General features: G+C 33.9%; 2 protein-coding genes across 2 annotated transcripts in view; one reads left to right on the top strand and one right to left on the bottom strand.

Moving 5' to 3' along the window:
* LOC111057504 overlaps window positions 1-14,036 on the bottom strand; it is a 265,646-nt gene that overhangs the window by 159,156 nt on the left and 92,454 nt on the right. The window lies entirely within an intron of this gene.
* LOC111058926 (procollagen C-endopeptidase enhancer 1) overlaps window positions 620-14,036 on the top strand; it is a 31,016-nt gene continuing 17,599 nt past the window's right edge. The window contains exons 1-2 of the mRNA XM_039429948.1: window positions 620-639; window positions 7,408-7,676. Of these exons, the coding sequence (XP_039285882.1) occupies window positions 635-639; window positions 7,408-7,676 (274 nt within the window). The 5' untranslated portion in view covers window positions 620-634. The remainder of the gene's footprint in view (window positions 640-7,407; window positions 7,677-14,036) is intronic.

The raw sequence follows: 14,036 nt of genomic DNA on the forward strand, positions 1-14,036 counted from the left end.
AATTCAAATGTTTACAATGTTTCTTATGTCTAATTAATATAGATTTATGAAATGACTGCATAGAAATGAAACGTATGCTACAGTATTTATTGATGCTTTTCACAGCTTAGATTATTAGGAAAGATGACAAATACAGATCCTTTCCCAATCTTCAGCACTGGTAATGAAATGACATCATCTTCCCTATGATTTATTGCTCCCAAACGACATTATTACTTTTTCGATATTTTGCGCGGAAAATGAGATGGAAGAACGCAAGGAGAGTGGAATGGTACGAGAGAAAATTGAAGAGAGAAAGAAGAAAATGTTTCTCTGTAATCTTTACTGGTTTCCGATTTGTGTTTTCTGCAGCATTCATCAAAACTTTGAGTTTTCCTCATTGATTTGTACAGGAGACGGAAGAAAATGGAATAAGTAATCCGCAATATTATTTGCATTTTGTGTGATAAACTTAGAAGTTGAGGGGAAATTGAAGTTTATGATTTATTATTAAATAAATAACAGTGAAGTTTTTTAAAGGAAAATCCGCGTAGTTAACGGATCTTTTCCAATTTGTTCTACTCTCTCTTTACTTCATAAAGTCTTCAGAAGCAGAAAATCTGTGAATAATTGAGTGTTTTTCTATTGACTCTTCATGAGGTAATAGCTTTATTTCACTTCGCAGTAGTGTCAATACTCCACTTATTTCATGCTCTAGCTCTTGCATTTCTTCCTTCATTCTGTAACTAATTTTGTTTTGTTTTCTTTTGTTTCTTTTTTGAGTACCTTGTAGAAGGGGAATAGAATGATTAAGGCAAAGAATCAGCAGAAAACGAGAATACTGAAAGGAGAACTATAATATTATAGTTTATGAGGCCTTTTCTTCCATTCGACTAGTAAATTGTATTTTAAATACAATATTTATTATTATCGAGAACTTACTCATAGCACTACTAAGATTGGCTGCCTATCAGCCGAACACTAGAATCTGATTGGTCAGTTGCTGGTATTGGTTGCTAAGTACCCAATCAAAAGGAGTTATTCCACACTTGTTTTACATACTTGTTTAAAAAATAGTTTACTAAAATAACGTTATGTATTGTAACGATATTATAAGCACAATCTCTCATTTTTAATGTCCGCACTCTACTTTATAATTTAATGTTCTAATTTCAATCATTCACTTGATGACTTGGTTTGATGATAACCTCGACACATATATTATATAGTGAAGTATCATATTGTAAACCTTGAATATTATTATATTATTGAAAAGGTGGGAAAAAATATGTAATGTATGAATTTATGAATAAACTCCTCTGGATGTGTCGTCCCACATCCAGAGTAATTATTATTATTATTATTACTGGATTGAATAGAATTTAATTTTTATGTACAATTATTATTGATGCTGTTCCCAAGGAAAGGCACAGCTGGCTTATGCCTGTAACTGTAACTTTTCTAATTCATACGTCAGTCCAAATATAAATTTTATTTGAGTAATGTCAGTTAATTTCTTCAAGAGAACAGTTCACACTCCGATACACAGGAAACAATCAATTCATGTTATTGTCATTAATTTAAAGGAAGTCAATTACCGATAAATCACTCATTATTTGAAACTTTGTCACAAATAAACAAACAATACAGTTCAAAATACGAATAAATTCGAATACTTCACTGGATGACCTGGTTTATTCAATTTTACTTACGCCATAGAGAAAAGATAGCATCGGAAGATATCCATGATGAAGATAGACATAGGTATAGGTTGAATAACAATTAAATCTCAGTACCCTTTTAAATTATTTTGGCACAACATGTTTTGGACACTAATGCCATTTTGAAAATGTTTAAATGAAAATTCAATCTCAGTACCCTTTTAAATTACTCATTTTGAAAATGGCTTTAGTGTCCGAAACATGTTTTAACAAAAGGGTACTGAGATTAAATTTCCATTTATATTTAAAGTAGCCCTGAAGAAAAAAGATAATAAAATGATATGGGTTGTCTGTGTTCCAAATTTCAAGCCTATTATTTTTGTTAACTCAATCCTATTACTGTTTTACCGGACGAGAGTGTGAGAACGGCACAGTATGAGAGTCTACCAGCGTCACATAGCATCAAGAAAAATAACTACAATCCTGAGTAGTGAAATAGTTATTCGTGCAACTAGTGTGCAAAGTGACAGTTTGCTGCACCGAAAGAAACGTTTACGCACGAACCGTAGGCGAGTGCGGAATAATGGTTTCTTGAGTGCAGCAAACAAACTTTGCGCACGTATTTCACATTAAATTTTTCCTACAGTTACTATTGAATATGAAAAGTGAGTAATTATGGGTAAAATTCCCTGAAATCCATCAAATATTTTTCTGTGTAATTTTATTATTAATAAAAACCTTAATCTATTTAAAATTGAATAATAATAATTGAATTATAATGATTAGTAATTCAATTGAATATTTATCTGACTGCTTGAAGGGAGTTTATGTTATGTAAGCATTGAAATGACTATAATCAAGGCACATAATGGCAAGGCAACGCTGTTCTCCACTGCCATTATAACGTGGGCCTCACTATGAGTATTACCAACTTAATTTTGATTTTGCTGCACTGGTGCTCCATATAACCTACTAACTATTTTGCGTTGTCATGCTGCAAATCTGGAGTACTAACTTTGCGCACTAGTGCGAAAAAGTGATTCTTTGCGGCCTGCAATCAGTGCAGAAATGGTCACTTCTCAAGGTATCTGTGAGAATGAAATATTATTTGATTGAATTAACATTGAAATTTGGAACATAACACCCTATACAATGGGATATCTTCTTATGCTATCTTTTCTCTATGCTAACACTCACTATACTATAATTTGAATAGTCTATTATAACCTCATCTTGGATAGTATTTTAAACCTTATCATTGTGAATTTTGAGGTTAGGAAGAGACGCCGAGTGGTTAGCGTTAATAGGACACCAGAGCCCTGTGTAGTGTTGTAGTGTTTAGGCTGGAGAAGCGTGATTGCACCACCATTAATTGGATTAAGACTGAACTGAACTGAGGTCCCTCGTGTCCCCTCATGGGGTGGAAGAGGAGAGGGGAGAGGTTGGAGTTAGCAGCCTAATAAGCAACCACCAAGCTAATGGTCTGTGAAAATAAATAGGTGCCGATTGGGAGAGGAGGGATGGAAGGTGGTAGAGGAGGAATAAGAAGAGGATGAATCACAGGATAAGGAGGTGGTGAAGAAGGGAGATGATGAGGAGGAGGTGGAGGAGGGTGATGATGAGGAGATGAAAGAGGAGTAGGAGGAGGAGGAGGAGGAAAACTGAGAGAAGGAAGAGGACAAAGAGGGAGAAATAGAGAGAAGGAGAAGAAATAGAGAAGGAAGAAGAGGAGGAGAAAAAGTATAATGTGGTGAAGGAGGGGAATGAAGAAGAGGTGAAAGAGGAGGAGGTGGTGGATGAGGAGGAGGATTAGGAGAATGAGAAGGATGGGTGATGACGAGGAGGAAAAGGATGAAGAGAAAGATAACTAGAGGGAGAAAATCTAGGAGGAAGAAGTGGAGGAGAAAAAGTATAATGTGGTGAAGGAGGGAAATGAAGAAGAGGTGAAAGAGGAGGAGGTGGTGGATGAGGAGGAGGATTAGGAGAATGAGAAGGATGGGTGATGACGAGGAGGAAGAGGATGAAGAGGAAGGGAACTAGGAGGAGAAAATCTAAAAGGAGAAGAGGAGGAGATGAAGTATAATGGGGTGAAGAAGGAGGATGAAGAAGAGGAGGAGGAGGATGATGATGGAGACGAGGAGGAGCAGAAGGAGGATGGAGATGAGTGATGACGAGGAGGAAGAGGATGGAGAGGAAGGGAACTAGGAGGAGGTAGGAGAGGAGTCAAAAGAAGAGGAGGAGAAAAAGGATAATGAGGTGTAAAAGGAGGAGGTGGAAGAGGTTGTGGTAGAGGAGGTGGAGAATAGTCAATAAGATAAGAATGAGGTTGAGGAGGAGGAAGAAGATATGGAGGAGGAGGAAGAGGAAAAGAGGGAGGAGGAAGGAAAGTAGGAGGTTGATGAGATGATGATGATGGAGTGGAGGAGGAAGAGGGGGAGGAGGATGTTGAGGAAAAGATGGAGGAGGACGAGGAGGAAGAAGCGAAGGATGATGAGGAATAGTAATGAAGTAATGAAACGATTTATTTTTCCTCCACCTACTGTCAAAAGTACTTACCTGAAACATGATACTAAAGTGTCACTTTTTCGCTCTCGGTACTAAAAAACAGAAAAACTCCCTAGGGAGTAAAAGTGACTCAATTTAAATAACATGGGAAGCATCTCTATTTTAAAAACGTACATTTGGGATAGGTCAGAAGGTCTAAGCTCAGATGAGGAAGCATATAGAGTAGTCATTAAACCAACTAAATTCAATACCTCAACCAGACATTTGATCGATATATAAAATTTATGTTTGTATGCTGAAATTACTATTACAAACTTCATATCACTATACTAAAGAAAATTTATATATTTTTCTCTTTTATTCCATGTTATTCAAAATATCAGCCAACGAATATTACTTATTAACTAATCAAATTTGAAACGGGAACTTCATCATAGCTGTAGTTCTGGCTGTCATTGTTGTTACAACTTTAGCCGACAGATAGTGCTGTAGGAGGAGAACTGTGATTACAAGCCAGCTGTCTCTGTTTACTTTTTAGATTATGCTGTAACACATTGTTTGGTCACATACGTTTTTAAAAATTATTTTATTAGCAGTTTTTATAAAAATGTAGGTGGAGGAAAAATTTTGTGTATATCACGAGTGAAAAATGTTTTTTCTCCCTCAGGAAAATTGTTGCCCTCGGCTTCGCCTCGGGCTTCAAACTTTTCCCTCAGGGAGAAAAAACAGCACTTTTCACTCTAGATATACAAATAACTATTTTATATCTGAGTAAAGCCAAAGAGCAAATTTCTCACGCATATCCACAGAACAAGATACCAGTTCCCATAGCTGGAGCAGAAAATTTATCTATTCATTCATACATTGATGGTACAATATCACTTTCAATTATGAATGATTGGGAAAAAACAGGCTTAAAGCCCAAATTAAAGAATAATCATGATAAGAAGGGAAAAGGATTAGAGGGGGGGGGGAATGGTGCGAGAGAAGTAGGCAGAGGAGCATAAGAGATAAAAGATAAGCTGAAACATGCATGGATGGAAGAGGTTGTGATGGAGGAGGAGAAAGAGTAGGTTGTGGAGAAGGTGGCAGAAAAAGAAAAGGTAGTACAAGAATTGGGAGGCTGGGGAATGGATTAGAATAAGAAAAAGGTCGAGAAATAATACGTGGAGATTGGAAGAAGGATGTGCTAATAGATTGATTAATTTATTTATCACATGCCAGGTCTTGAAAAACCTATTGCATTTATAACATTACAAAATTACAAAATGATAATGAATTAAAAATATTATTCTAAATGTACAAAAGAAACAAATGAAAGAAGTGAGGTGGAAGAGGTTAGGAGATGAAATGAGGATAAGATTGACGAAGATGGAGATAAATGAGGATCAATGGTGGTGATAAAGTGAAGATGAGCGAGATGCCGAGTAGGAGAACTCCTCTCTCTTCCTCGTCGTTTTCAGTTGTCTGAGAAGATTCAAGCATATCACTAGATTGAAATTCAAACGACCCCCCAAACAAAAGCCACACTAATTAAAACCATACACAGCGTTACAAATATTGTTGAGAAACATTGTTACACTTCGCATTCACTACCACTGCAGCTATTGTCATGCATATTATAATAATAATACAGAGTGTGATGCCCACATAAGCACTTAGGCTTGTGCGTGGGTAATGAGTGAGAGGGATGATGATGAGAACCATTACATTTATACCATTATACTTTTTTATGAATATGGTAGATATGGAAATGATAAAACAATCCACTTCTATTATTAGGAAGGCCCTTAATTATGTCTTTTGTATCATTTTCCTACTTTAACCTACTCTAGAACATGGTACGCCATAGTGGAGTAGGTCAATTTCCACACAGAAAACTAAACAAGTAGAGGACACATTATAAAATTTTTTTGTAACTAACTATTGTATGTAATATTGAAATTTATCTAATATTTTGTGTAATTGATGATGTAGTTTTATTTTTTTTTTGGGAAATAAACATTTTATTTATTTATTATTTATTTTATTTTATGGTGAACATGGTGATGTTGCTTTTATATGTATGTATGCTTAATACTTATGCAGCTTGAATATAATATAGATTCAGAATCAGCTCGACTTGCACTGAGTCGAGCTTCATACGTTTTTTAGACTATTCTATTCAAAATAGAATTACAGTAATAAAACCTTGTATCTCATCATTTGAAGCATCGATGTTGATTACAGACTAGGGCCCGGTTGCACAAAAGTCGGTTAAATCTAAACCGTGATCAATTTCACGAGAACCAATCAGAGAAGCTGTTTTTAACCGTGATTGATTTCACGAGAGCCAATCAGAGAAGGCGTTTTGGGAGAGACGGCTTCTCTGATTGGTTATCGTGGAATTAATCACGATTAAAATTTAACCGTTCTCTGTGCAACCTGCACTAGATCTGTTATTACTACATCATTATTACGCCTCATTAAGTACAGAAGAGCGTAGAGCTCAAATATGAGAGACATTCCAAAATGGAAATCTGTTTGTTATGTTGATAAGAGAGATGTTTCGGATGGACACATAAAACCGTCGGTCCCGGATGCCTGAAAAGCAGTCGTTAGGTAAAGTCAAAGGCCCTGAATTTGATCAGGTGCGACCTGGAAACTCTGACAGCAGACCTGAGCCAGCCAGGTCACCCAATATTGTTATTATTATAACATTTAAGGGAAATGACTTCATGTAGAAGTAGAGATATTCGACACTGGAGTTCAACCATACAGAGACAGGAACACCACGTGACAGATCAATTTTCAAATCTCAAATGCCAGGAATTTTCATCTACATTATTAACAAGTGAAAAATAATTACTTGAAAGAGAACCAAGGATCAGAAAGCTATTACGATAAAACGCTCATGCGTCGATTATATAATTGTATTATTCAATGGATTAATTAATAAATTATGAAGAAATTATGAAGTCATTAAAAAAATCACAAATTTCCTATCAAATAGCATTCATCGAAGCTGAATAATACCTAGTTTAGTTCAATAGGTCAATAGGTCAATTCAGAACAAATAATGTTTTTTATTTTATCAAATAAATAATTTTTTCAATGATGACAAGAAACATTCAATTTTACAATTATCCACAGTTCAAAATTCATCTAATAACAATGACTGGGGAAACCTCCATTATACTCATTCAATCAAAACATAAATCTTTTTCAAATATTCCTATTTTTTGCATCTATGATAAAACCGACTCCGATTTTCTGATTTCAGAAAATCCGACAAGTATAAAATCACGCTCAGACATGCACCAGCTACAGAAGTGTTTCACAACTCTATTCACCATCGTTTTTCAGTACTTTTCGCCAATAAGATAAGATATTCAGTCATGATTCTGCCAATAGTAGCTTCTCTAATGCTGTTTTCAATATTGGAAATCGACGCTAAGCCAACACCGTTCATAGTGGCTTCACAAAGGTTTGGACGACCAACAGTAATTATAAATAAGGAGATTACAAAGATGGTTGACGAAGGTAATCAAGGTTCGTATATCGAGTTGATTCTCATAGAATATTAAGTGGAGTGACTCACCAATTTTTCATTGTACATTAAAATAATTTCACGAGCCCAACTGTTCATGTAATTTTTCACAAGATTTGAAACCCTTATGTTTATTACAGAATTAATTCAATCACCAATTCTCACATTTTCCCACTTTCAAGTTTTTCTACATTGAACTACTTACTCATCATTTCAAAGATTTCCATAACTAACATTGGACACTGCTGCTTCTCTATAGTGAATCTTTTATGTTCTTCTAGTTTTTTATTTAGTTTATGTCTTCTTGTTTATTTAGTTTTTTACTTCTAGTCTTTTATGTTTAGTTTTGAAGATTTGAAAATCTACTTTGTAAAAATACTTGAGGACTGGGAATTTAGTGAATTGAAGAACTACAAGACTTAACCTATTTCGGACTATGTTATCTAAATTTGGGAGAGGAATAGCACAAGGTTACCTTATTTCTCCTCTCCTTATAATTTTGATAATGTAATATTATTGTATGAATGAATGAAGAATAACGAATATAGTCATACACTTGAAGTGTATTCTCAGGAGTAAAATAATAAAACCTGAGTTTTTGAAATCGGATTCACTCTAGTAATAGTCTATTTTTTTCTATGAGAACTCTAAAAATCGTCTCATCAATATTATTTTTTTTTTTTAATTTAGAAGAGAGTGAGTTAAATTGTCAGTGACATAATCCTCATCTTTTACAATATTTCCATTAATAAATAAATCCTTAGTTTAAATAACGGAATTAACGTTTTGGTAGAGAGTTAGTGGGGAGGATATTTTTAATATTCTTCCCAAAGGATGGACATTGATATGTCCAAAGCTCCGCCAATTTATGTAGATGCATAACAATATGATTATTATCTATAGTTATTATATTACAAATTGCTTTTTCATATCATATACAGTTCAATAGCTATTTTCTTAGTCTATATTATGTAAATTCATCTATAACTTTGCTGTATTGTAAGCTATTGTATATAAGTGTATAAGCCAGTATATATTGTAATCTACATAAATAAAGTACTCAATCAATCAATCAATCTTTCAAGAAGAAAATTTAATTGTACATCACTTTACTCGAATCAATAAGATTATTATAAGTTTAGTTTTGTATATGATCAACTATTTAAACAAACTATTGATTATTGATTCGAGTACAATATTCTGTAATACCTTGGAATGGTTTTTGAATTTTTCTCTAGATTCAGACCTTGTATCAAAGATAACTGACAGAGAGAAAAGGAACATAAGGCAGGCTGAAGATTTAGGAGTTTTGATCCATTTTTTATAATCACTATCAAACTCACAATTCTGCGTTCGAAAACATACTATCAGGTGAGAAATGCACGTTTTCTCAAATTTGTTCAATGAAGCCTTATTGAAATTTAAGAAGTTTTCCCAAGAAGTGTAAACAGTATCGTGTCTCTGTAACAATAGCTCAGTCACTCTCTCTTACTCTCTCACTAACTATCTCTCTCACACTCTATCACTCTCTCTCTCCCTCCCACTCACTCTTTATTTCAGTCGAATATTGCAAATGGTTCACTTTCTATTCCTTTATTCAGTCCTAATTCAGTCTCAAGTCCATTATTATTTTGTATTTTTCTTACATATATACTATATGTGTAAGTAATTATTGAATTATTTAGTAGTTATTGTATAACTATAGTAGTTATTGTAGTTAGTATTTAGTATTGTATTTAGTATATTAGTATTGTAGTTAGTAGTTAGTATTATGTATTAAATATAGTAGTTATTGAATTATTTATATACTTGTATTATTTATATACTATTCAGTCAATATTATATACTGAAATACTTAGTTCTATATCTTTATTAGTATTTATTGTAATTAGTATTCAGTATATTAGTATTGTAGTGAGTAGTTAGTATTATGTATTAACTATAGTAGTTATTGAATTATTTATATACTATTCAGTCAATATTATATACTGAAATACTTAGTTCTATGTCTTTATTTTTTGTGTGAATTTTATAATTCTGTATTATTATACAGAATATTATTATATTCTGTACTATTTTTTTATGCCATTTATAATTTTTGATGTAAAATATTTTGATGTGCAATATGTCCATCTAGACCTAGCACAAAAAAAAAACGATCAAACAACAATAAAAATAATCTCTCTCTCTCTCTCTCTTTCTCTTTTTTTATTCTCTCTCTCTCTCTCTCGTTCTCTCTCTATCTCTATCTCTCACTCTCTCTCTATTTCACAGCCATTTTCAAATTAGAGATGGAGTATAAAAGACTAAAGTAGAGGAGAGATGTAGATGAGTTACGATAATAATTTATTCATCTACTAAGCTTTATTAAAATGTTCAATTGATGGAATGAAAATTTCTAATTCTTGACTCCAGTATTTTTATACTATTCCAATATTGTCCAATGAAAGTTGAGTAGGATACATTATGTTTGAAATAGTTTTGACATTCTGTCACCTATCTTGTGTTGTCAGTTAAGTTGCTATAGAAATAGAACCAATCCGTGGAGCTGAAGTATATGCAGCCCCTAGTCCTTTCAAATCCTCTCCAATGTGTCTCCAAATATTATTCTTATCACAATGAATTTTCAATTATGAGAGATACCCTATAGTTTCACAATGATGGAAAACAAATTGAAATCATCAACCACATTTTGTGCTTTTATCATGGAAAAGTACCACAACATCACACACAACACAAATGTAAAGTTTCACAATTGTTTCATTTCGTAAACTATTTTTGCTGAGGATGGAGCTCACATGAACCCTAGGCTTGGGCGTATGTGATGGAGAAATAAAAAGAACCAACATTTCAGAGATGTTGATATACTTCCCGTTGATATAATATACTAAAATACTACCTGGTGATATGTTAACCTCCCTGAAATGTTAGTTCCTTTTATTCCGTAAACTATTTCCAATAGGGTTGCTATCAAATTTATCTGTTATTGTATTCAAACAAAAAATAACTGAATTCATTCTTAATTGATATTCCCTTTCCAGATTCAAAGCTACAAGCAATGACTTCGATGACTTTGCATGCGCTGAGAACAAAAGGAGCAATAAACAGTATTGATCCCAAGTTCCTCAATCACATGAGGTTCAAATGTACCACAGAGCAAGAAGGCAACTGGACCGCTATCAACCGGCTACTCAAGATGGAAACTACACAGAAGAAAAAACTAAATCGTCTAAAGAATCTGATTGACAGATTTTTTTGAATGCTATCTTAAGTCCTGAGGATGCTAATCTGCAAATATTTTAGTGGTCCTCTGTAAACTCTCGGCAAGGATCCACATATTACATCCTCTAAAATTATTCGATTTAAAAAATGTCAAGTGGAATTATTATTATTTCTGTAAAAAACTGTAATAATATTAATATCATTTGTTGATGGAATTAAAGGCTTAATTGAAAAATCCTGTTGGAAATTATTGATGAGGAAAATGTGGCTGGTTCATAATTAAATGAATTTATTAAATTTCCAGTATGGAGATAACATCTATTGATTCATTATCATCCCGTTCATCATCGGGAGAAACTCCAGCGAAAATCAAAGTTTACTGGAAGATACTATCCCATTCATTTCAATGTGTTCAAGTCCAGGCTTGAACCAACAGCTGATTGGTCTCTGTTTAAACCCTTCGCGCTGCATACAGCTCTGTGCAGAGTTGTCTTAGTACAGATCTGGCACTCCCACAGTAGTTTTTCTCAAAAATCGATCAAAAGCCTCAATATAGATGGTATACAAATATTAGCATTTTATGTTTAAACTACAAAGCGTAATTCCACTCCATTGCATTGTTATATCATCTAGTGATTGCTCGAATTCAAGCAGGTAGGCTACTGCACTATTATAATAATTGTGCAGCAGTAATACAAAATAATAATTTTGTAGTATCTAGTCTGTGCTCCTACGAAACTCTCAAACATCTGTTATGTTTTCTTAATGGAAATATCTTTCAGCTTCTATTACTATACACTGATTTGATAAAATACTGTAATTGGTTTAAAAAACTTATGTTTATTTGTATCAATGTCAAGCGATGGTTATCATGATCTCGGAAAAATCTTCTCTCGAACACATTGCAATGAAAATGTGATTGAAATAGTCGTTTTAAACAAAAAACATCGACCAATCGCATCTTGATTTCACAAAAAATAAAAAAAAGGTGAATAGCCATCAATATCCAGCCATGCTGGATACGAGAGCGTTCAAGCTTTTTGGCGTGAACTAGCTATTCAGGATATAGTGCAGTAAAGAAATGTTTTAGAGGGAATAGACCATTTTTGACCCCGCAGATCTGTTGAGGGTAGTAAGAAGGTGAACATATCAAAAGTCCTCACCCCTACCCCCTGTGCTGAAGTGGTGGGGGTGGTTTAAAGGTACCATTTTTTGGTTTCTAGTATAAAACTCAAAAACTGTGTATCTTAAGGACTTAACTGACATGTAACAAATTAAAGCTTACATAAATTTCTACAATATTCATTTCACAACTTTCTTATATCTCCACTAGTTTCCGAGATATCCGCTCTTGAAGGTGTGACATTTTGGAAAAAAACTTATTTGACACCAATTTTTCTCTATTTTGCTCTTTAAAAATCGATGGGAAAAGTCCATGTTGATTATGAGCTTATAGAGCCTTGAATTCCCTTCAATTTGATGTATAATTTCACACTTTCAGGAATTTCCCTACACCTTTTGCAGCAGCTTTAGTGTTGAGTGTGAAAGCTCAATTTTCGCAACAATAGACCAATTGATAAAGGAATTTGGAGGGAGTGTTTTAAACAAAATTTTTGACTTTGCAACTTTGTTGAGACTAGTTAGGAGGAAAACATATCAAAAGTTCCCATTCCTAACTAATGTGTTATGGGAAGTTTAGAAGTTGCATTTTTCAGCGTTTTGCTTCTACGCTCATATCTTGAGAAAAATGCGTTCTACCGACTTGACCAACAGTTCGAAAATGAAGCTTGATAAATTCTATACACTTTTTGATCAGTGGAATTCTGTGATATTCCCAACAGTTCCCGAGATATTCGCTCTTGAAGGTGTCTAATTGTTGAAATAACAGGTTTTATCCAATGTTCTGCTCTTTCAGGACTTATAACTCTCCAACAATGCATAATGAAAACTGATTATTATCGTACGTTTATAGATCATTGAATTCTCTTAAAAATGATGTGTTATTCCACTATTCCAAGTTTTCCTCTCATTGTTATAGCAGCTTCAATATTGGGGGTGACATTTTCATTGCTGCAACAATTGATTGTTTGACAATGACATTTGAAGTGGGTGTCTGTGAAACAATTTTCAACTTTGCAGCTTGATTTGGACTAGTTAGTAGGTCAACATAGAGAAAATGCGCATCTTTATCCCTTTGTTGAAGGTGTGTAACCGCTGAGTTGACACTTGTTGCAGCAATGAAAATTTCACCCCCAATATTGAAGCTGCTATAACAATGGAAGGAAAACTTGGAATAGTGGAATAACACATAATTTTCGAGAGACTTCAATGATCTAGAAACGTTGTTATACGATAGCTGAAAATGTATACTCCAGTGTGCATGGCGTCTAAATCGAAAAAGTGGGAATCCACTCCACAACTCAGAAAGCGAATGGACAGTATAGTGTAGAAATCCAACGTGGTCTGTCTACTAACTTTGGTAAAAATCAACCCAAGTATATACATGGGTAAGTGGGAGAAGCCAGTTCTGACGAGGTAAGCTGATATGGTGAATCTGACACCAAGGCCCTATGCATCATCTAAGTTCAGCGATAATCTTGAAAATATGGACGCATTTATTGAAATGTGAATTATTCCAGGTATTATTTGTGCATTATTTGAATCTTCGTTCAAACCGAAATGGTGCGAAATGGTGATATGAAATAATCATTTTCAGCTGAATTTGAATTTAAAATTCGGAATATCCAATGAATCTAGATTAATTATTTTAGCTTTCTAAAGTACAATATTATGAATACCGCCTTTAATTAATTGGACCTGGACGGCTGGTTCGAAAGTTTTGCAGAGAAGCATCTCTCATTCACTCCAAACGGACAATTAACTTTTGGGGCTGGTTTCCGAGCTCAGGATTCAGCTAAGTTCTAGAGTTTAAACAGCTAAATTCAGAAAATTGGTTTTCCGGAACGGGGCGTGGTCGCTGTCATAGTCAAAGTCACGTTCAAATTAAATTTCGAAAAACTAGAGAATTGAACACAAAATAAAATAAAGAGAAAAAAGTGTAAACTTTCAGCTATTTTGAATTATTTTGGAATGTTTCATTTCGTCAAGGAAAGAACGTTTCCAATTATAGAAATGAGGAA

This window comes from Nilaparvata lugens, chromosome 6, assembly GCF_014356525.2.
Source record: "Nilaparvata lugens isolate BPH chromosome 6, ASM1435652v1, whole genome shotgun sequence".
Taxonomy (NCBI): Eukaryota; Metazoa; Arthropoda; class Insecta; order Hemiptera; family Delphacidae; genus Nilaparvata; species Nilaparvata lugens.